At 38.3% G+C, this 23,664-nt stretch overlaps 1 protein-coding gene across 1 annotated transcript in view; it reads left to right on the forward strand.

The window, feature by feature from the left end:
- Positions 1 to 23,664, forward strand: part of pld1a (phospholipase D1a) — a 30,578-nt gene extending 6,914 nt beyond the window's left edge. Inside the window, exons 2-26 of the mRNA XM_087832775.1 lie at positions 3,507 to 3,722; positions 5,451 to 5,620; positions 5,808 to 5,950; positions 6,734 to 6,845; positions 7,085 to 7,150; positions 7,605 to 7,663; positions 7,837 to 7,929; positions 8,680 to 8,832; positions 9,328 to 9,477; positions 10,261 to 10,344; positions 12,990 to 13,071; positions 13,378 to 13,488; positions 13,661 to 13,852; positions 14,481 to 14,694; positions 14,911 to 15,039; positions 15,338 to 15,456; positions 15,843 to 15,956; positions 17,717 to 17,827; positions 18,163 to 18,251; positions 18,591 to 18,704; positions 18,873 to 18,922; positions 19,048 to 19,182; positions 19,702 to 19,855; positions 21,051 to 21,168; positions 21,488 to 23,664. Coding sequence (XP_087688901.1) covers positions 3,539 to 3,722; positions 5,451 to 5,620; positions 5,808 to 5,950; positions 6,734 to 6,845; positions 7,085 to 7,150; positions 7,605 to 7,663; positions 7,837 to 7,929; positions 8,680 to 8,832; positions 9,328 to 9,477; positions 10,261 to 10,344; positions 12,990 to 13,071; positions 13,378 to 13,488; positions 13,661 to 13,852; positions 14,481 to 14,694; positions 14,911 to 15,039; positions 15,338 to 15,456; positions 15,843 to 15,956; positions 17,717 to 17,827; positions 18,163 to 18,251; positions 18,591 to 18,704; positions 18,873 to 18,922; positions 19,048 to 19,182; positions 19,702 to 19,855; positions 21,051 to 21,168; positions 21,488 to 21,712 — 3,171 coding nt within the window. The 5' untranslated portion in view covers positions 3,507 to 3,538 and the 3' untranslated portion in view covers positions 21,713 to 23,664. The remainder of the gene's footprint in view (positions 1 to 3,506; positions 3,723 to 5,450; positions 5,621 to 5,807; positions 5,951 to 6,733; positions 6,846 to 7,084; positions 7,151 to 7,604; positions 7,664 to 7,836; positions 7,930 to 8,679; positions 8,833 to 9,327; positions 9,478 to 10,260; positions 10,345 to 12,989; positions 13,072 to 13,377; positions 13,489 to 13,660; positions 13,853 to 14,480; positions 14,695 to 14,910; positions 15,040 to 15,337; positions 15,457 to 15,842; positions 15,957 to 17,716; positions 17,828 to 18,162; positions 18,252 to 18,590; positions 18,705 to 18,872; positions 18,923 to 19,047; positions 19,183 to 19,701; positions 19,856 to 21,050; positions 21,169 to 21,487) is intronic.

The following is a 23,664-nucleotide window of genomic DNA, read 5'->3' on the forward strand; positions in this document are numbered from 1 at the left end:
CTCATTCCTTCATTATCTCTCTGTGTATTTAAGCCCTTTGTCTTCCTCTTTTTGCTGCTGGATCGTCTGTGTGTCACTCACCGCAGTTCTCCATGTTCCACTTCTCCAAGCCCCAGGTTCTCAGGTCTTTAGTTTCTTTATACTTGTTTTTAGTTTTCTTTTTTAGCTTAGTCATTCTCTCCTTTGCTTTTGTTTGTATTTTGCTTGGCTGTAATAAAAGCTCACTTTAAGTCCATCACTTTCTGCGTCAGCATTTGGGTCCACACTCTCTCTCCACTCCACACATCTGTCACAGCAGACGTGACAATGTGACAGTCAATGAAAATTTAAGTAGCTATAGTAACCAAACTGAACCAAATCAAACCCAAATATCAAATAAATTATTTTTAATAGGAATAGCTTTATTTTAAATAGGAAACTAATCAAAACTCATTCATGCACTTTTATGAATAAATGGAGCGAATAAACGTTCACAAGGACAACAGAAACCAAGCAGACAAACAGTCATTTGAGGCAGTTGGTGACTCTTTTGATGCTTCGAGCATGTTGGCTCTTGTTCTCTGGAGTGGGAATGTTTACTGTCAACTCTTTATCTCTTAGCGTACGTGCTCATGTCATTTTAAGTAGTTTTTGCTCTGGAAGAATTTGGTGCTAGTCAGAAGATCATTTCCTCTTTCAAACTTGACCACATAGGTGTCAGCCTAATGCTAAACTGCAGTTAATTGTGGGAAATTAAAAAGACGCATACACAGTTTCTTTCTTTTCTTTTTTTTTAATGAAATGCAGGAAGTGGTTTCATTTTTTTCTCACATGCTCTAAAGAACCAGTTGACGTTATTCTGTTTCTCTGGGCGTGTGTGTTTTGAGTGTTGTTACCAACACTGCTGAATCATGAAAAGACATAGGCAAAACAGATTCTGTCCTATTTTCTTCTGTTTGAAATTTTATTTTGATTGTTTTTCAGTCATTGTTGTTTAACTGCTGTCTCTTTGTTTCTGTAAAACCAAATCAGGTTTTCTGTCTGGATGTTTTTCAGATTAATGATGACTTTTTACCTGCCCTTAATCAAAAAAAAAAAAAAAAAATGTCAACACATTTTCTTGTCTTTTTTATGGCAGGGGCATCTGTTGTCTGAAACTAACAGGCCTTCTTACAAAGCTCTTGAGAAAACTGTATCACATTCTAGTGAAGATCATTTTTAAAAACAACCAAGTACTTTTGTTTCTATCTAGAAATATAAAGGAAGATATTTTATACCTTAAGAGCAAATATTGGATTTACAGTGAAGCAAAGTGTAGCAAACGTGAGAAATAATGTTTGTGACGGGTTTAGCAGGTTTTGGTGTCTCAATAATTGTTTGGTACACAAAACTGTGTCAGAACTCTCTGTATTGAGGTAAAGTTGAAAGTAAAAGAGAGACCTGAGCACAATATCTACATAATTATTAGTCTAAACTATTTATTAGTCTTTAATACTATTCTATACTATATTTTTATAGTCTACCAAAACCTACCTGTTTTTGAACTGCACTGCCTTTGACTTCAGCAGATTTTGAGCTTTTGTATATTTATCACAAAAATCATCAATTTCCACAAATTTTTACATAAAAATCTGGTTTGCCTGCTTTTGATAATTAAGTGTATTTTGTTTCGCTTTATTTAAGGAACATTTTAATAGAAAATATTTGTTTGTAGCCCACTCAGTGAATTACATATTTTTTTTCTGCGCAGAGTAGTGTGCAAGTGTATCATATATGACCAATATATGATAAGTGACCAATAATTTAAAAATATGAGCATATTTTCTGATTTTGATAGAATGAAAGGCATCAGCTGATTTTTTTTCATTTGATGATTGTGTCTGATTCAAAGTTGATTTGTACTCACAAAGTCTCTGAAGTCACAAACCACAACATGACTACACATGTTTTATTTGGCATGAATTTTTTAAAGGAGTGGTTTAGGGAGTGGAAGGGTGTTTTTTTTTTTTCTACATTAACTTATTGGTCCCATTGAACTAATTCAGGCAGAACTTTACAAGTTCCACATATGTGGACATCACATTTTGGGTTATTTAGACCAAAATACTCAATTTTGCTCTACAAGGGCCTGATATACACTTACGAGGACATTATGCTGCTACTGTTCTATCAAAATTTTAAACGAATATCCTCATATGTGGCTCTCATAGCTGGTAATTCTTTTTTTTTTTTTACATTCATCGGGCCCCAATATGCCCAAATATCAAAGAGAAATTAAAAATGCATGCTGTGGAAGAGTTCGGGTCTTAGGAGGTTAAAGAAAAAACAATAATAGTTTAAGTGCTATACCCCTTCCTGAAAAAAAACCCCCATTCAAAATACACAATCTTATGTATGCTGAAAAATGAGGTAATTTGTTGTGCGTATGCTTCATTAAAATATAAAAACGACATTTTTTATAGTCTCCAGGAGTAGTGACCAGCAGGTGACCAGCAGGTTGTATAATAAACAGATGGAGAAACATCACAAATGTTGACTCTTCCAAAAAGGTCATTAGAGGTGACTAAATAGTGCTGTGAGTAGGAATGCACATACAGTAAAAGTATAGATATGGTACTGTGCAGAAGTCTGCCTCTCATTTCTTTGTATTTCTTTATATTTATATATTTTTAATTGTATCGTTTGGCACTTTCTTACTACCAGTATGTCACAAAAATACATGATGTGGTCCCATATTTTAGTTGAATCTATGAAAAATGCAAAGGATGTCATAATTAGACCGGAATAAAGGAGTATTTCTGCAGCAATAATGTGATTCCCAAAGAGATATTAGCCATGTCAGTCATATAACACTGCATGTGTGATGTGTTCTTAGAAAATCTAGGAAACTGGACGGGTGGAGGACAAATGAAGTGACAGACAATAAAAAAACTCTCTAGTAGATTAAGAGTATGTGAAAATCATGTCTTTAAGAAAAAGGAACCTCTGACCCCTCAGTTGTTCACTGAAAGCTCATTGGAAAGGGTTAGGTATGAAGGGCTTAGAAGAGGCTGGTGTATGCCAAATAACACAAGAACTGCACTGAAAATTAGTGGACACAGGTCTTATAGAGTGAGTCTAAATAATTATTTATTATCATTATTTTATTCAGAGGAGTTCAGGAGAGAAGTGAACAGTAAATGTCTACCTGCGGTGCTCAAAAGCTGCTAAGACACTAAGATAAATTGGTGTGCACTTGGACATGATTTACGCTTCTTCTAAAGCTTAGCTGTTGGTAAATAAGAATACATTTATTTACCTTTCTGTTGATTTTCAGCACAAGCTGAAATACACATCTACATTATATGTGTCTGTTTTGGGGCATATTTGTTAAAGAGTTTGTATTCCTTGCAGTTCTTATCTGATTCACATGATAAAAAGGAAAGTCACAGTAAGGTCACTGGAAGATTAAATGTCACAAGACTGTCCTGCTCTGTGGGAGTACATATACTCCCAGGAAATGGTCATACATCCGATCTCTCTTCTAGGTGTGCCCTGCTCCAGGGTTTGACTGCTAAGCATGAGGAGTAAGGCTCAGACTGCTACCAGTAACCTCAACCTGGTGAACTCTGTAGATTCTGACAGCAGAGCTGCTCAAGACATACACGACGGTATCAAGATGGCAGATCTGGTGGAAAGCTTGGATACCCGAGAGCTGGACATAGGGGAGGGAGAAGATGTGGATTATGATGGAAACAACATAGGTAAGTTTATGGAAATGAGGAAATATATGTGCTTACCTATTGTAATTACTTATTATGTACCTGTTGCTCTCAAAATTTACAGTATTACAATAATTTCTTGTAAAGAAATCTCAAAAGCAAGAAGAAAATATTGACATAACCTACTAATTGTGGGCTCAGCTAGTCTGATGGACACTCAGCAAATGTGGTGTAGGTGGTGTTAGATGAGAATGTAGCTAGGCAGCATAGAATGGTAGTCTGTAGGATGACTCTGGAAATCAAGTAGAAGGAAGCGAATGAAGTGCTAGCTAAAGTGGTGAGAGAAACTCAAAAGAGAAGGTGTTTGTTGTATCCTCAGAAAACCAGGAGACTTGGTGGTGGAATGAGGAAGTACAGGAAAAAGTTCAAAGTATGCTAAGAAAAAGTGGGTCAGGGAGATAAAGAACGTAGACACAGGTACTGGCAGTACAACAGAGAAAGAGAGAGGTGGCAGAGGCTGGTTGATATTACTTGTATTTGAAGTACTAAGAAAAATAAGGAAGCACAAATGTTTGTATTGATTGGCTGTGTCAAAGAGATTGGAAAGGATGTGCAGCAGGTTAGGATGATTAAGGTTACTAATGAGTGAAGAGTGTGTTGAGAAGATCTATGGAGGTATGGAAAGGTATAGGAGAGAGGGCGGTGGACTTTTTAGCCAGATTGTTTACCACAGAGTGAGAGGATGCCCAAAGAACAGAGAAGAAGTGTACTGATACAGATTTTCAAAAACAAGGGTGCCGTGCTGAGCTGTGGCAACTACAGAGGGATAAAGTTGATGAAGCTAGGTTAAGAATAGAGATGCCAATCAAGGATTATGGGTTCATGCAAAGAGACCACTACATATGCAATATTTATTTTATATGGAGAGTTGATGGAGAGGTACAGAGAAGGGTCAAAGGAGTTGCTCTGTGTGTTTGTGGATCCACAGAAAATATATGATAGGGTGCCAAGAGAAGAACTGTGGCAAATAGCAGATACTGTAGGAGTCGGGAGAGGAAGAGAAGGGGTTAACCTGGGTTCGATCAAACCCTAGGGGTTCGGCAGAGCCTCCGCCATGACATGCACGGCTCATTTTGTGCACCAGTAAAAAACATATCTATGTCTTGAATTTGAAAAAAATCACATTTTATTTTTCACTAAAGAGGGGTTCAGTGACTGCGCATATGAAACTGGTGGGGTTCGGTACCTCCAACAAGGTTAAGAACCACTGCCTTAAAGTGAGCTGAAGAGGAGGAAGACCTAGCAAAGTAGCAGAGTTCAAAAGCAAGTGGTCAAGTCAGTTACCTCACTATTAAATGTTATTAGTCAGAATATGAGCTTAAATATACATGCGCAAAAAAAAAAGTCTGTAACGATCCTGTTCTCAAGACCTCTACTAATTTAATGACCGTCAAACTAATTCAAAGTGGGATCACATTGTATTAACATAATTCAATTAGTCAAAAAAGCAACTTACTACATGGAGGTTCCAAACCACTATCTAATGGTGCCAGCACATGAGGGTGGATGGTTGCACTTTTGAAGTCTTGCAAACTTTACCAGAAAATATACAGTAACATTTGCCCTAACACTGCAAACTCACGAACTACAACGGTCTTGAACAAAGGCTGAGTTTTCACTGATGCATCCTACTCGCTCCTACAGCCTGAGCAACTCCTACATGTACAAGCAGAAAGATCACACTAAACACCCGCCTCGTCTCTGTCCCAGGGGACTGTCGTATCCCATTTTCAGCAGTGTATGCCACAGTGGGCTTTAAAGAAGCCAATGCCAAAGTGTACCTCCCCACTGTACCCATTACTGCCCGAATCCTGGAGGTGGAGAGGTTCACCACTGCACAGGACCGCTTCAATGCGTCACACCAAAGGAGTGTCAACAAGGTACTGTACACACCTCTCTATAAACCATATGGTTCTGATTGTTGCGTTTGCTGTTTACTTATGCCACAGATTTTTCCATTTTCCATTGTATCGCTTGTTTTTCTTTTTTATTAAATGTTGAACATTTTTAATGTTATTGGTGACATTGCCATGATTACAGGTGTTAAGCATGTGCATGTTTCTGTAGTCTCTGCCAGCAGTTTTTAAGATTGAGCTGAAACATGGGGAATTTACCTGGGTGGTTAAGAGGAAGGAGAAGCATTTCATGGAGCTGCACAGAGAGCTGAGGACGTACAAAACCTTCATGAGGATACCACTGCCATCACGCAGGTTGGCACGCACTCTATACAGTAAAAGATAAATTTGCAGTCTCACATGGACCTAAGTGCTTGTTTTACCTTAAGTTTTTTGTCCTTAAATGGGAGATATATGTCCATGATGTGACAAAAGTATACTTAACCAAATGCATAGACACAATCGTCATACTAGTATACTTAATCGATCAAGAGAGTATTGTATTTACTTTATGTAGAGGATATAATCAGCACTTTTCTTCTCATAACCACAGATGTAAAAGCAACAAATTTATTGCCAACAGGGAGATGTTTTTTTTTTTTAGCTTGAATGCTAAGTATCTATCTATAATATATCTATCTACTTAGCACTTTTAATTCTTATTTTTATGTCTATTTAAGCGTTATATGACAGTATGTTTGCACTAAGTACCACAGCAATTTCCTAATGTTGTAAACCTGCTCAACATTTGGCAATAAAACCCTTTCTGACTCTGATTCTAAGTGTTGACATACTGTCCTTCAGTGCAACTGAAATTTATGAACTTTTCACATTCACGTTTTTGGTGCAGTCTCTTATAATCATAGATTATTTTTTGGAGTAAACAATAGGCTTAAAATTCGGCATTCTCTAAAGTCTGACACACCTGTGAAATATACAGATTTTTTTTTTCTGATCCGCCACTTAAACAGTGTTTTTAAAGCTCGGGACCTTTGTTCTTTCTTCTATCTTATACTTTAAGGACCAAGGATATTCTGTCTTTAAACTTGTTTATATTTAAATGATAAAGTATTACATTTCCCACATTCTGTTTTTCAGCCACACCGTGAGGAGAAAGACGGTGAGGAAGAGTGAAGTGAGAGAGATGCCCTCCCTGCCAAGGGGAGGAGGAGAGGAGCTAGTGCGAGATGAGCAGGTCTCCAGCAGGAAGGTATGTTGGAGCACTGTCTTTGTCCCCTGTGGCCTTGTTTTCAGGGCCATGAAATTGATTCTTGTGATATTTCAACTTTATTGCAAGGAGCTCTCCTGGCACTCACTTGTTGCCATGGCACTTAACTCCTTGCCAGCAAATCTATCCTCTAAACTACTGTTTCACATTGTTTTGCACATGTCGGTGTTTATATGCATGGGCTTTGTCAGTGTCCAAATATAGTGTTTGTGTTCCCACAGAGACAGCTAGAAGACTATTTGAACAAGCTGCTGAGGATGGCCATGTACCGAAAATATCACCATACTGTGAGTAAATACGAAACACTCCAAAGGGTCACACTTAAACATAGTGTTATACCACTTGTGTTTATGCCTCATTTCTATTAGCCACTGTAGATAATGTACAATAAAAGCAAATAATTATTAGTCTTTTTCTACATGTTTTAATTCAGTACCTTTATTGTGGAATTTGGCAAAGCCTGTTTTGCTTTTTTCTTATAAAGTGAAGTGAAATTGTCTTTATGCCGTAAATAACTCCTTCATACTTAAAACATATTTTAGGCAGAAAACTTGCTGTTATGCATTTAAAGTTATTATAAGAAATGACAACACACAATTTAAGATGAGTCATATTAACTCTACGTATGTGGACTAACAGCTTCTAGTTCCCATGATGATATATTACACAATGAGTGGTGTGTCTGTCTATGCAAGAATCATCATGTGAAGTCTCTTGTTTGTGCTTGCCCTCTTTACACAGATGGAGTTCATTGACGTCAGCCAGATGAGTTTCATTCATGACTTAGGGCCCAAAGGACTGTGAGCATTTTCTTAGTGCCTATATCTCTGGGGATCAGGGTCAAATATCCCATGTCAAAGTTGTTCTTTCCTTAGGTGTATTTATTTTAAACTTGCAATCTTCTATTACACTCTTCTTAAGCCCCATGATACAGTTTTTGGAAAATATTCACCAGTTATTCTCCCTCCTCCAGGGAAGGGATGATTTATAAACGCTCAGGCGGACATCGTATCCCTGGAATGAACTGCTGTGGTCAGAGCCAGGCCTGCTATCGCTGGTCCAAACGGTGTGTGAATGTTGCAGTTTTTCTCCAGCTATCTCTGTCTGTCCAATTTATTTCTCTCTGTGCATCTTCTAGTCAATCCCACTGCTTTAGCTGCAGTGTTAACTAGTTGTTTTTTTCTTGTAATTAAGTTGTCTAAGCCAGCAGTTTGGATATACCGTGCAGTTTATTTTGGAAGGCGAGAAACATGGTGACATGTAGGAGTTGCTCAGGCTGTTGATCAACAGCAGAATGTCTTATGGTAAACGCAAGAAGGAGGATTTCTTGAACATTCATTCTCAAATTCCTGGCAGGGAGCTGTCAGAGTGTGGGTGTCAAAGAATAGTGAACATCTATTACACAACTGTGCATTACACATTTACAAACATAATAATAGGCGTTCATTTTTGCTGTCATGTGACATTTTTCATTTTTTCTATATTCATAAGAAAGTCTCAGTCTGACGGCAGTGGTATTAACTCACATCTGACTTTGTCTTTCTCTTTTACTTTACATCATCCAAATTACGATGTGATCAGTTTATGTTGTTGTTATTTCTTTAAACGCAACACAAAAATAATCCCACACGTTTAAAACGCTCTGCCCGTCCACCTACATCCTCATGATGATTTTCTTCCTACACCCTTTCCTCCAAACGAGAAACATAAGAAATGGTCCACAGCAGTCAGCAGAAAGCTGCAAAACTTTACATCTACACAGAAGTCATTAATGTCCATGTCGCTAATTGCGATCACCCCTTTGTGTGTGTTGTAGCTGGCTTGTGGTGAAAGACTCATTCTTGCTGTACATGAAGCCAGACACGGGAGCCATCTCCTTCGTCTTGCTGGTGGATAAAGAGTTCACCATCAAGATGGACTCCAAAGACACGGAGACCAAACACGGAGTCCGGATTGATAGCCTCTCCAGGTGTGTGTGTGTGTATCTGTGTTTGTTATGGTTGAACAGTTGATCTTTGCAGCAGATTACCCAGAGAGATCATATACTACTGCTTATGTTTTGAATGAAGCCTTACTGAAATTTCAAGGCTTAACTATCTAGATACAAGTTAAAAAGTGAATCCCCTCTGAGACGTTCTCAAGATAAAATCAGTGTGATGAATAATACCTGGACCAGAAGATGAACTCTTCATCAGATCGTAGCAAAAAGAAAAATATTAACCAAAACAATCATGGGTGGGCCGAAAAACCACAAATCCAAGACTCTTAACCAGTGCTGCTTTTATTTTAGGAATTACTGACTAGGTCTCATATCGCTCAGAAAGACAACAGATACCTCTGCCTTGATCAACTAATGTGCATATATATACATATGAAACGATACGACTGCCTCGCTCTCACTTAGGCTTTGTATAATGTTGTTTTCCTCTGGTTATGTTTGTATCTATAAATATCCCACCGGCAGGACCCTTGTGTTTAAGTGCAGCAGTTACAGACACGCACGCTGGTGGGGTCAGAGCATTGAAAGCTTCGTGAGGAATCATGGGAAGGCTTTCCTCCGAGATCACCGCTTTGGATCTTTTGCACAAGAACAGGAAAACATCCCTGCCAAATGGTAACTACACTGGGAGAGAACACAGCTGGCTGCGCTTGTTTTGTCGGGAAGTTTGTGTGGGATTAGAAATGCTTGATTCCAACAATGTTTGCATCAGTTTCAAACTGAAACATTTGTGTCTGTGGAACGGACAAATGCAATGTTATACATTTAAGATGTGTTGTATCTATTATACATATTGGATTTGGAAAAATGCAACTGTAACCAAATGTGTTATTTAGAAAAATGATTTATGGCTTCTTATTACAAGAAACCTACACATTCTGGGGAAAGATACAGTAAATTAAAAAGAAAAACTCAAATTAGGCAAATCTTCAGGACATATTCTATTTGTTAGTCTTTCACTGGTAACTATGGAAATGTATTGGACTCGCTCTCTTCTGGCTGTGCTGTTCTTTATCTGCATTCTCTCCCCCTCAGCTGGCACTTTCTGCGAGACTGAATCATCAGTGTGATAAAGTCATTACATTGTCTATGTACTCAGCATGCAGTCGGAAGGATAAAACGTGTTGGGAGGTGAAAGCTGAGAATGTTTAAAGACGGTTACATCATGGTGACATGTCTATGGGTGTAGACTTAAGTTTGTAAGGCTGTGAAAGTGCAATGACAGTCGGGTCAATGAACTGAAAGGCGCCATCATTCAGCTTGTGTGTGTGTTTGTTTGTTTGTTTTTTAAATATCACACAACGTGAACTATTTTATTTTTTCATATGTATGTGTGTATCATCCCAAGCTCAAGTGACAAAATGTTCTCCCAAGTGTGACTGCGATATATCTTTGCAGGTATGTGAATGGAAAGACCTACATGGAGGATGTGGCTGATGCTTTGGAGGAGGCTAAAGAGGAAATCTTCATCACTGACTGGTGGTGAGTTCTAGTGTCTTTTGTGTAAACATACAGGATGCCAAATTATGTGATTAAGTAGTGTTTGCTGTCAGCACTGAAGTGTGAAAGCCCAGAGTAAACAAGTTAACAGTAAAAGTCTTATACGTGTGCCCCGTTTGCATGCACTTTACAACCGTAACATCCAAACCTGATAGACTAATAATCCCGCAGACATAAAATAACAGAGAAAAATGTGCCAGTGCTATGAACGGCCTTTACTGGGGCCGTTTATTGCAAACCATATTTATCTCAGTCTAGCCCTCCGTGAGTAATCTGAGCTTAACTCGGGCATTGTTAGGTAATGAAATACAAAGATGTAAACTGGCTTAAGGGGCTCTAGATTTCTGATTCAAGTAAGAGCCTGTTCATGCGAGAGAGACGAGGTTTATAGCTAGATGGAGAAACTACAAAACCATGAATATGCAGAAAAGCAATCAATGATATTCAGTGAGGGAGAAAAAGGTATACATTATGGGTGCACTTTATGAGAAGTACTGTGGAAACTGTTTAAATTAAGTTAGTAAACAGCTGAGTAAACAGTACTTCTAAAGAATGCACATGATACACTGAATGCAGTGATTTTTTTATGCAAGCAGTTAAAATGTGTGATGTATGCAAACTATGGAGGAAAAGTAAGGACAGCGAAACTATTTTAAATTCTTACAGAAAATAAGTTATTTCTCTATGTCGATCAGAAAAAAACAAAAACCCAACACAAATGCTAAAAACCATCAAATAGACGATAATATAAATATAATAATATATAATATTATATAGGGTGGAATGAGACCCTTGAAAGTTGTTATCAGTGCAAGTTTTTTAGCATGTGGTGAGGTTGGGTGAGGTTGATGGAGGCCATAGCTGAGGGGAAAAAGCTGTTTCTTGGTGTTTCGAGTTCCTTTACTGAAAAATCCTAATTGACCTGATTTGATTGGTTTGTCTGTTGCTTAGTAATTAAGCCGTTGACACATTCTGATTTGACCCTCTGCAGTGAACCTTGGATTAGCATAGTTTGTGGCATCTACCTTGCTAAAAAGACATTGTTATAACAAAAGCCACAAGAAACAGGTCAGTCCACAGCTTCATGTTTCATTCTCTGTGTTAGCCTACTAACATGCTAGAGAATTACTTTTTGAAGTTGTTATTTTGGTTAAGAACTGGTACATTTTTGGAGGAAAGAACATATTTTTTTTGCATCAGTACCAGAGTAATGTCATAGATTTTCCACTCCCACTATATGCTGAAGTCTTCTTGTTTTGCTTTAAACTTTAAAGGTCAGGCCCAGTGGAAATGTTTGCACCATATTGACACAACTACTCAACATTCTTTGTTTTGCCCTCACTGAGGCCCTCAGCAGCTGCCTAGCTGCTTGGAAACACAGTTAATACATCTATAAAATAATAGTACCTATATATTTTAAAGTGCATATCCACGTCTCCTGAACATGAAGAAACTCCGGTCTGGGTGATGTTTCCATAGCAATTGATGGCTCTGAACTAGATAAAGATAATATACAGATTAATAGTAATGGTTTTTTTGAGCTGCTTCTAAGGAACGAAACAACAGATTGATAAGTTGGTACCTGTGAGAGTAATAAATGCAGTTAAACATTACATTATGTATAACCAACAAGTCTGTAATATAGAGCCATGACATGTTGTTAACTTTAATTATTATCTCCTTGCTTCGGGCAAAGAAATACAGTGACACAAAGATACAATCTCCATATCAGTTTATCCTTCTGCCCCACCCCTTTTATCCCTGTCTTGTCTATCATCACCTGAAAAATTATTACATATTATATTTTTATTATCGGCTATCAAATATATGTGTAGCTAAATCCATCTATTCATCCATGTCATGGCGTTAGAGGCACCCTGGTACATGGAACATCCAGGACAGATTGCCAGTCTGTCCCAGCACTCTATAAAAAGATAGATAAATAATTAGATGAAAATATATGAAAATTAATATATGAAAATAAAACTGAAATCTTTCTTTCTTTCTCTTGTGATACGTTAGTCAGTATGACATCCTATATTGCATTATATCCCAGGGGTGTTACAGTATCCTGGAAACGTATGCTACAAAGATGGAAATCTTATCTCAGTTTCAACCAGCTTGGTTAGTTTGCATGGAAAAAAAATTGCCCATTACCTGTTACATTTTTTCAAATCAAATAAGTTTTCCAGCTTATTTGTCTCTGCTAACAGAGGTGTAATATTCTTGACATTGTAATTTAAAATATAATAGTTTATGATCCCACACAGCCAAATGCACCACTGTTTGGACGTGGCTGAAATCCCTGTGTTCCAAAGCAGTAATCACTAGGCTTATGGTCTTAACCAATGAGGTGTCACCCTGTGCAGTATGAGCCAATGGTATTGTAGACATGTAAGCTCAGGATGCCAATGTGAATGACTCATGAGACTATATCATTATGTCATGTCTGTCATACTCTATGAGGACATGTGCCGCGAGCTCTGACTGGTGAAGGCAAACATTACTTTTAATCTGTCTTAATGAGTGGGAATGCATCATTTATTCATCTGTTCGCCCGTCTTATTGTCTTATTGTCCTTCTTTAGTGTTGAATTTTATTCCTCTCTGTCGCTCTTGTTTTGTCAGGCTGAGTCCAGAGATCTTCCTTAAAAGACCTGTTGTAGAAGGAAACAGGTGGAGGCTTGACTGCATCCTCAAACGCAAAGCAGTACGTACACATTAGACTGCCAGCATTATTCATTAAGAAATACACATCAGACCAGAGAAACCAGTATTCACAAGGTTTATATTTACTAAACTTCTCATAATGAACTGAACATAAGAGTACATCCTGTCTATATCTGTATATGGTATGAATTAAAGGCCTTTTTATCGTAGCCAAAGAAATGAGTGTTACTGGAATTTGTGACTTTAAGTGCACATATTCCACATCCTTATCTGCTCCCATTGCTTTTATAGATGAATAGAAACAGACTTTTGGAGAATAACCACATTTATGTGCCCTTTGCCACAGCAACAGGGAGTCCGAATTTTTGTAATGTTGTATAAAGAGGTGGAGCTCGCTCTGGGCATCAACTCAGGCTACAGCAAAAGAACTCTTTTGCACCTGAACCCGAATATTAAGGTAAGTGACATGATATTAAGGTGTGATAAACAATGCAGTGCCACATTTCCCAAATTATTCAATATCATAGCCAGGACCAGATTAACCGTGAGAATAAATAAAATAATAGATTTTTGTTCATATTACAATGTATACAAGCGTACTGCATATGTGCTGTGTGTTTATGCTCCAGGTGATGCGTCATCCGGATCACGTCTCCTCCTCTGTCTATCTGTGGGCACATCATGAGAAGATCGTAGTTATTGACCAATCAGTGGCCTTTGTGGGCGGTATTGACCTGGCGTATGGGCGCTGGGACGACAGAGAGCATCGGCTGACGGATGTGGGAAGTGTGACACGTTCAGATGACAGCAGACTGAGAAAAGTACTCTATTTACACACAGCTGCATGTGGGGAATGAAGTATAACAATGCAAGCTGGCAACCTCTTAATTTTATTGAACTGAATTCCTATACACAAGTACTCAATCGCATTATGCTCTGCTGACCATAAAATATTTATTCTCTGTAACTCTCATACAGCATTACAGCTACAGAGCTGCTACCAGCAAGAAGTTTCATAATATCAAGTATCTATTTTTTTTAATCACCTTTCCAACTGCATTGACACTTTGGACTCTCCACATGATTTACATCATTGAGAATAAGTCTTTATGTGTTGTTAATACCTGTGATGACAGTTTCCACTTTGGAGAACGCCATTCAGACCAGAAAGCAAATGAAACCTTTTGAATTGTTCCACTTTTGGCTGGACAAAAAAAAAACAAAAAAAAAAAAACACATTGCAAATATCCACATAAAAGCAAATGTCTCTCTAGCTTGTGACTTCAACCTTTTCTTATAAACCTTATTTGGCTCTATTAAATATTAGCAACACCCCTAGGCAATGTAATGGAGCATGAATCAACAGCACCTATTAAAACTGCTGTGTCCATTATAACCTTATAGTTTAAGGTAAAAAACAGCAGTTATAGATCCTTTTCATGTTCCTAGGCTAGCTCCACCAACACTCCATCCAGTAAGGACTTGTCCTCTGTTGATGGCGTCTCTCGGAGCAATGGACGAGGGACACCGCCCAGTGATCCAGCGGATTTACCTAAGCTGAAGGGAATCGGTCGCAACAGGATGGCTCGCTTCAGTCTGCGCACACTGAGGCACAAACACACTCTGCAGCATGTGGACAGTGTCAGCAGTGTTGATAGCGCAGGTATGTTAAGGCAGAGAAAAAAAAAATCGTGCTTTGCTATTTTGGCAGTGAGATGCTCTGTTACCCCACCTCTCACGACAGCGGGGGTGTTTGTGTGGGTGAGAATGTGAATGTGAGTGAATGAGAGGCGCGTTGTAAAAGGTTTTACTTTTAAAGTAAAAGTCGATATTTTAAAGGCTGTAGATTCATTTATTCTGTATATGTGCACATGTGTAGGAAGCGGTTCGGTACGAAGCCTGAAGACAGGTGTGGGAGAATTACAAGGAAACACTCGCTTTTGGCATGGAAAGGACTACTGCAACTTTGTGTACAAGGACTGGATCCAGCTGGAGAAACCTTTTGATGGTCGGTCACACACATGGACACACCCAGCAGTTTGATGGAAACATATAATCATCTGGAAAACTAAATAGAGTCGATCTGAGTCACATTGGCAACATTTGTTCCACTTTTTTCACTCAAACCCTCTCCACTAAAATATCTGACCTCACTGTACATTATGTCTTCTTACTGTTTCAGCTGGTCTCACTATTTATTTTTTATCACTGTATATTTCTCCATATTTTTGCAGCCATTCTTTTCTTTTACATTTTTAAGTCCTTAATCTAAAGAATCCTTTTTGGATGTGTTCCTCTTTTTGCAGACTTCATCGACAGGTACACCACTTCCAGAATGCCCTGGCATGACATTGCCTCAGTGGTTCATGGTAGAGCTGCCCGGGATGTGGCAAGACACTTTATTCAGCGTTGGAACTTCACTAAGGCACGCAATGTACTTTGGCCAAAAACACAAAGAGTTGTAGAGCAGGAGCAAAGCTTAAAATTTAACTTCTTTAACTGGGAATTTATAGCCAGAGTTTAGTGGTTTGTTAGTTAATAATTAAATACTTTAATTATTATTATAAGTTGTGGAAAGATGGTGTTAACTTCAAATCATGACTCACTTTCATAAAAAGCAGGATAAAACAGTAACCTCACTGAATCATAGGAGAGATGGAAAATATAATGTAATCCTCATCGTGGTCCTCAGGCTTTCCATGCCACCAACTTTTTCCCCCTGTTTATACTCTTTTCCAAAAAAGAATGCTTCCTCCATAGAGACTGTATTTATCCTCTCCCGCCTAAATTCTCCACATGTCTTTTCTGCAGATCATGAAGCCAAAGTATCGCTCCCTGTCTTATCCATTCCTGCTGCCTAAATCTCACTCCACTGCCAATGAGCTCAGATACCAAGTTCCTGAATGTGTCAATGCTAAAGTTCAGGTAAGGCAACATTTCAGGCATAAAAGAAAGCATATTGTGAATGTCATATTTATATGAAGTACAAACTGAAAAAAAAACAAGCCAAAACATGTACATAATGCAAACAAATGATAAAAAAAAATCAACTGTCTATGGGCCAGAAAGTTATATAACCACAAAGCTTGTCTTGTGGTTGATACTCAAGGGTTTTTACCCAAAAGGAACCGACCTCTGAGAGAAATTGTTGCCTAACATAAGAAGTGGACAAACCATCATGACTCCATTACTTGTGTTTGTTTATGTCGTTTATTTTGTTAGCCATTTTTCTGAAGGGACATCTCTAAGAACATAATGTGCAAGCTTTCCATTTATGTCTATTAGTATACATTTAACTTACTCATATGCTTAATTAGTTAACTTTAACTATATATTTTAACCATTGACAAAATATGTAAACTGTACTTGATCAGGAATATTGTGAGAACCACAGTTGGAAATCCCATTATTTTTCTTGCATGTAGTTCTCAGTTGCGGTCAGAAGTTTACAAACACATCATTGTCCATCATAATGGCTTTTAATGATTTCTTTGAACAGTTCCTTTTCCAGGGTGGAATTACTGTACAACATACATCTTCAATGACTTTAAAAAAATTTGATTGCACAATTTTGAATTTATTTTGGATTTTTGTAATTCCCACAGGGTTAAAAGTATACAAATAGGGCTGTTCGATATAACGATAAAACATCTATCGTTTCATTTTACACTATCGTTTGTTTCGTGGTGTCGCAAAATAAACTGTTTACGGCAATATTTTTTCATTGTTTTGATGGTCACTGTAGTGGCTATATTAATTTCTCAAAGTTCTCACTTTCTCTTATATTTAATATAACCACACTACAGACAGACAAGCGTTTGTTTTTATGCGTTGTCGTTAGCAACAACGACGGTAAAACCACCGCGTGTCCGCTTGTTCCACATAAACCTTTCACAATAAAGCTCAAGATCCTGTTGAGACTTTTCAAAATAAACTGAATCACGTGAAAGATGCAGAGTGTTTACGGATGAGAAGCAAAAAAGAGCCGTCAGGTGCTAAAAAATAAACCTTAGACTCAAACGTTAGAACAGGCTTTTCCCCGCAGCACGCCGTGTAATAAATACTCACAAAGAAAACGGCAGCCATTACAACTTATGTCTAAAAATGTTTCACGCATCAGTTAAAACACTTGACTCCAGGTACGCGACGCCCAGCTGGAAACACTTCACGCAAGTCGAGCTGACCGAAATTCACAGAATTTATAGAAAATGTTAAATTTTTGTGATTTATATCGTTATCGGATGATAGATGTCTTAATATCGGGATTTGAGATTTTGGTCATATCGCACAGCCCTATATACAAACAGACTCAAACATATGCATATATCCCCACTGACACTTCAGCAAGTTGCACCTCTACCAGACACTTGATAGCTGTCAATAAACTTCTGACATAATTCTGATTGGATATTTAAGTGGTCTTTTTGGCAGAATTGGCGCAGTCCCCCAAACAGATCTCTTGCCATTGTAGTCCATCAGCTCAATCTTTGTCTGCTCTGTCCATAAAACCAAAAAACTTTTCTCTAGAAGGAATTTGGCTTGTCCATGAGGGTAGCTGCAATTTTTTACAAGCCCATGACATCCACAGCTATGATTAGTGTGTGTAAACTTCTAAACACAACTGTATGTGTGAAACATTAAATGAATCAACACACACATTTGTACTCTGTGTCTGTGTGTAAAAGGTGTTACGGTCATCTGCAGACTGGTCGGCAGGCATAAAATACCACGAGGAGTCCATCCACAATGCCTACATCCAAGTCATCGCCAAGAGCAAGCACTACATCTACATAGAGGTAAAATAACAGAGAGAGTCAGATATAAAAATAAAAGAGAAATGCTGCATTTTGAAGCTGATATTCAAACTTTATTATCAAAGCATTGATGTTTGACTTTGATGCAAAACAACACGTCTCTTCTGAAATGTGTTAATATTCCCAGTACAGAGATGACTCCTTTTATTATATGTCAGCCAAAATGCTTTCTCACATTGTGAAATTAAAGTTATTAAGTCAGAAACATAGAACTATAATTATTTGAGGGGGAATCAAAACCTGGGAGCTATAACTGTTGTTGCTTTTGCACTTTGGGTTTGTGTCATTCCTCCCTTTCTTTTCTCTGTCTCACTCAGAATCAGTTTTTCATTAGTTGTGCTGACAACAGGACGGTCTACAACAAGATTGGAGATGCTATCATTGAAAGGATCATCAGAGCACACAAGTACTTCCCTTTACTGAAGCAGCTTGTTTGTTTAAGAAGTGGTTTTGATTGTACTAGGGTGGCTGTAGCTCAGGTGGTAGAGCAGGTCATCTACTGATCGGAAGGTTGGTGGTGATGCATCCATCGGAGTATGAATGTGTGTGACTGTTAGCTATAAAGCACTTAGAAAAATGTGCTTGTGTGAATGGGTGAATGCACAAGTTGTGTAAAGTGCTTTGAGTGCTCAGATGAGTAGAAAAGTGCCATATAAGAACCACTCCATTTACTGTAATGAAGATGTAAAATGTAATGCATATGCTTCTGGGCCTAAGTCTACAAATCATGTATGTTTGCGTACAGAGAGCGTAAGAAATACCGGGTGTATGTGGTCACCCCTCTGCTGCCTGGGTTTGAGGGAGACATCACCACTGGTGGAGGGAATGCCATCCAGGCTGTCATGCACTTTAACTACAGGTAGATCACATGACTTTTTCAGAAGAATTGAATGTTGTATTGAACTTTGTATTGAACTTATTGAAAGAGGAAGGGGGAAGGGAAATGAGAAAACACATCACAAAACTAGGATTTTCTCATGTGACGTTTACATGCGCTGTGGTGAGATTTAATCTCTTGTTCCCACAGAACCATGATCAGAGGAGAGTACTCTATCATCTCCCAGTTGAAAAAGGAGAGTAAGTTGAGAGATAAGCCATAAAATTAAGTATTCTGAAACCTGACAAACTTCTGATATTCATTCAGATTCACCCGCCGCCTTAATATTATCTAAATTCTAGCTTTGATCTCTTCTATTTCCCAGTGGGCGATCAGTGGATGAACTACATCTCCTTTGCTGGACTTCGGACTCATGCTGAGCTAGCGGGACGCCTCGTCACAGAGCTCATCTACGTCCACAGCAAGATGCTCATCGCTGACGACAATACAGTCATCATTGGTTAGTCTTTCTCTCATCTCACCTTCTGTCACTTTCGCTTCTTATGCTGTTTTCACCAGCTACTATTTGAAGAAACTGGCTTCTCTGGCTCGACACCATCAAAATGTGATAATGCTAAAAATCTGGTTCTATTTCCTCGTTTTATCACCATGTGGATGGCTTATAAATTTGCATAATAATGCTGTTGTGTCAATGTGTGTGGAGTGGTACGTTGCTCTGTTGTGCCACCTGCTGGTGTATAAAGTGCAGCTCACCATTTCGACAAAAGGAAAAGGACTTCATGTCTTCTTATTAATATTCCTCTTCTTTTCTCTCTTTAAATCTGTTCTCTTGTATATACAAATCAATGTAAATAAGGTGAAAAGTTATTGTTGATGACAGTATATGTAAATCAGTCCCTAGCAGGATACCGCCACTTTGACTCTGTCAAAATAATAAAAAAAACAGGGTTACATACCAACAGCAGAAGTTAGCTCAAGTCATAGACTACATTTAACCAGCTCTGTGTGTCTGTTGCAGGCTCTGCGAACATCAATGACAGAAGTATGCTGGGTAAACGTGACAGCGAGGTGGCAGTGATCGTTGAAGACTCCGAAAAGGTTCCCTCAGTAATGGATGGAGAGGAGTATGAAGCTGGGCATTACGCTCTTCAACTGCGCCTCGAATGCTTCAGGTGCTTGTCTGTTTGTATGTGTGTGTGAGATAGCAAGACAACGTTAAAAGCACATTGCTATTTTGTGATATGTTGTTATTTTTTAAGTGCTTGACATTTTATATATTGAAATTTTTGTTTATCATGCCGAAAATCCCACTACATGCTTACATGTAAATAACAGCTAATGTACATGTGGCTTTGAAACAACAAAGAAAGAATGAATGCAAAAGAAATACACTCACCAGCTGCCTTGTTAGGAACACATTGCTAGTACTGGGATGGACTCAATTTCGCCTTAGAGCTGACATAGATTTAACAAGGTGCTGGGTGTATTAATCATGGATTTTGGTCTATATTAATATGATCACATCACTCAGTTTTTCCAGAATTGTTTTTTAATCCTATTCCAATCCCATAGGATTGAGATCTGGTAACTGTGGAAGCCATTTAAGTATAATTAAGTCAGTTTGAGATGATTTCAGCTTTGTGACATGGGGAACGGTCTTCGTGGAAGCCGTCAGGCTCAGTGAAACACTGCCCAGTTTATACTACGGGGCACAAAGAGGGGCACGAAAATATCACACAGATAACTACACTACCAGTAGTTTTTTGAGTTGTTGATAGAAGGCAAGATGAATCAATTTTGGTGAGCCTGTGTGAACTGTAGCCCATCTGTTTCACGGTTTGATGTGTTGTGTGTGTTCAGAGATGCTCTTCTAGATACCTTGGTTATAACTAGTGGTTATTTGAATTGCCTGAGAGATGGTTGCCTTGCTATCAGCTTTAAATAGTCTTGCCTTACTCCTCTGACCTCTGGCATGTACAGCCCCAGAGAACTGCCAGTCAGCTGTATATTTTTCCTTTTTTGGACCATTCTCTGTAAGCCCTAGATGTGGTTTTATGGAATAATCCCAGTAGATTAGCAACATCTGAAATACTCAGAACAGCCTGGCTGTTGCCAACAACCATCCCACTTTTAAAGTCACATAAATGACCTTTCTTCCCTTTCTGATGTTAATTTTGAGCTTCAGCAGGCTTACATGCCTAAATACAAAGTGTTGCTGCCCTGTGACTGCCCAATTAGATATTTGCGATAATAAGCAGTTCAGTAGATTGACCCTACAAAGTGGCTGATAAGTACTTTTTTTTTTATGCCCGATGATTTCTGTAATCACTAAAACATTTTCTCTATCTGTCTTTCCCTTCTGAACAGAACTATTCTTGGAGGACACTCTGACACCAGCATTGACCTTTCTGACCCCATCAGTGACCGTTTCTACAAGGAGGTGTGGATGACAACAGCTGGCCGCAACGCCACCATTTACGAGAAGGTAGAGCGAACGTTAAAATTTCACATGTGGAAACAAAACTTTCAGTTTAGTGAATGGCAGGTAATCATTTTGAGTTTGTGCCTTTAAGAAAGAGATAATTCAGAGATAAACCATGTTTTAAACTCAGCACAGACCATATTTTAGCTAAAGTTTTATCTGAACACAGCACTACCTCGGCCCATTTTGTAACTGCCCATGAGTTTGTCTTTCACTCTGAGAGAAACTCGTGGACAGAACAGTTAACTATAATCTCACGGTCCACTCAGATAGACTGCCACAAACCTGGACTTAAGTTAATGAGGCATATGTTTGGTTGCAGGTGTTTCGCTGCCTTCCTTCATCCCTTGTTAGAAATATGTCGGAGTTGGAGCAGTACCAGTCCAAGCCAGGTTTGGCCCAGACTGATCTTGCCCGAGCTCAGGAGGAGCTGCGCAAAATCCGTGGCTTCCTAGTGCAATTTCCTCTGGACTTCCTGTCTGAGCAAAATCTCATGCCCTCTGTTGGGACAAAGGAAGCCATGGTTCCAACTGAGATCTGGACATGAAGGGTTTCAGCCCATTACCCACAAAATGAAATGGACTGCTCCTTGAGAAGACCTCTTGTGGGAAGCCTCTGGGTGGTTTTTCACAGTTTAATGATGATAAATGTTCAGTACTGGAGTCGCAAGAGATCACTTCTGAATAATAGATTTCTGAGATGAAAGTCAGATTAAAACGTTCTCTTTTTGCTTGATACGATTGCTGAGCAATGACAAATCTCTCAGATCTATTGCTACTGGAAAACACTAGACAGTAGTTATAGCATGTTAGTGTTTGGATGTATTATGTGAAGAAGACGGGCATCTATGATAGCAGTGTGACTGCATTCAACATGTGGAAAGACAACATGAAGACTGGGGTTTGGGAATCACTTTATCTTGAATTCTAGATGCTTAGACCTTTGAACTGTGCAAAAGGCTCATAAGATGGCAAAAGCTTGTATGGGACCATGATGATGAAGTCTATAACCAATTTATGACACTAACAGATATTCAGCTCTGTTTAGAAATCACGAAATCTAAACATTAGATGGTAAAATGTGATTAACTGAGTTCGTTATGTATGCCCGTAACATGCATTAGTGCCATGTATGCTGTTTATGAGCTCACGGAAGAGTTGTCTGTTAAGTATGTGCTGCTTTTGATAAATTATTTAAATTTACAAGCATGTAATCTCAGAGGTGTTTTGAAGATTTTGTTTGTGTAAGAAATTGAAGTTATGCTTGGTCTTTACTTTGTTGCCAACTGCACAGAGACAATGTTACCGTTTCGAGAGCAGTGCACAGTTTACTAACTATGCTGAAATCTGATTGCCATGATGCTTGTACCAATCGCACCTCTGAGGAAAAAAAACAAAACTTCATCACTGACATTTTATTTGTTGTTGAAGATGTTTTGTGACCTGTTAAAATGATTCGAGTGGCTTTTTAAGACAATCGGCGTACCCATTGAGAAGAGAAATTTCTTCTTTGTTCAGCAGATGGCGCTAGCTTCCCAAAAATCAGTTGCAAAATTAGAAAATAAGATCTCCAGGATCTTTAAGGTCCTCTTGGTAAGTAAAAATGGATTTTGAACATTGTAACATAAAACCCACAAAACTACAGCAATTATGTTTGTCATTAAGCATGCAGATGAAGCTGGATGTAAAGCTTTCGTATGAAGTCAGGCTTTGAAATTGCTTCGTTCCAGCTTCTGTGTAGTTCCAGATTGAAAACAGCATTTCAAAGTCTTTATTTTTTTTGTTTTGTTTTTATTGTAATGTAACAGTTCAGAGTAAAATGACCTTTTCTCGAGATACTTGCGATAGGTGATCCGCGAGCAGTTTATATATTTTGTAAATGTAAAAGTATGGACTCGTGTTACCCAGTTTGTTTTAATTTTCAATATTTTCCACATTGTCTTGTTTGAGCATCACCATCCCCTAAATGTGAAGATAAATAACCACTTCTTTAGAAACGAATCACAGTCGTAATTATGACACATTGGAGTCACAAGGTATTTTACAAATCAACCATATAATTACTTTGACCTGGCATTGAGCTCCAGTTTTGTCATGAAAAGGCAGAGGCCTTTGTCTACCCAATGTGTGAATCATTGCCATTTATGTAAGAGAAAATGACTGGGACCACAAAATTGGCAGATGTAAAATAAAGTGCTTAAAACACTTTTACTTTTTTAACTGTTTTGAATTTGACATTATCGTCTATGCCCTGTTTATTATTTATGGATTTTAAAGAATTGAGCATTCTTTAAGATTTATTTTTAAATGTATGTCACGTTCACACTGATGATTTTGGACTTTTTTCTTTTTCATACCCACCTTGAAGCTGTTGTTTCTGTAAACTCTCTGGACCTCTTGCCTTTATTCAGTTTATGTACAATAACCTTTTTGTACAGTTAAAGATTTCCGATATCTATTTGTTCATTTGAAACTATGGAATTAAAATGACTAACAAATA

This window comes from Neolamprologus brichardi, chromosome 19, assembly GCF_056152115.1.
Source record: "Neolamprologus brichardi isolate AB-2024 chromosome 19, ASM5615211v1, whole genome shotgun sequence".
Taxonomy (NCBI): Eukaryota; Metazoa; Chordata; class Actinopteri; order Cichliformes; family Cichlidae; genus Neolamprologus; species Neolamprologus brichardi.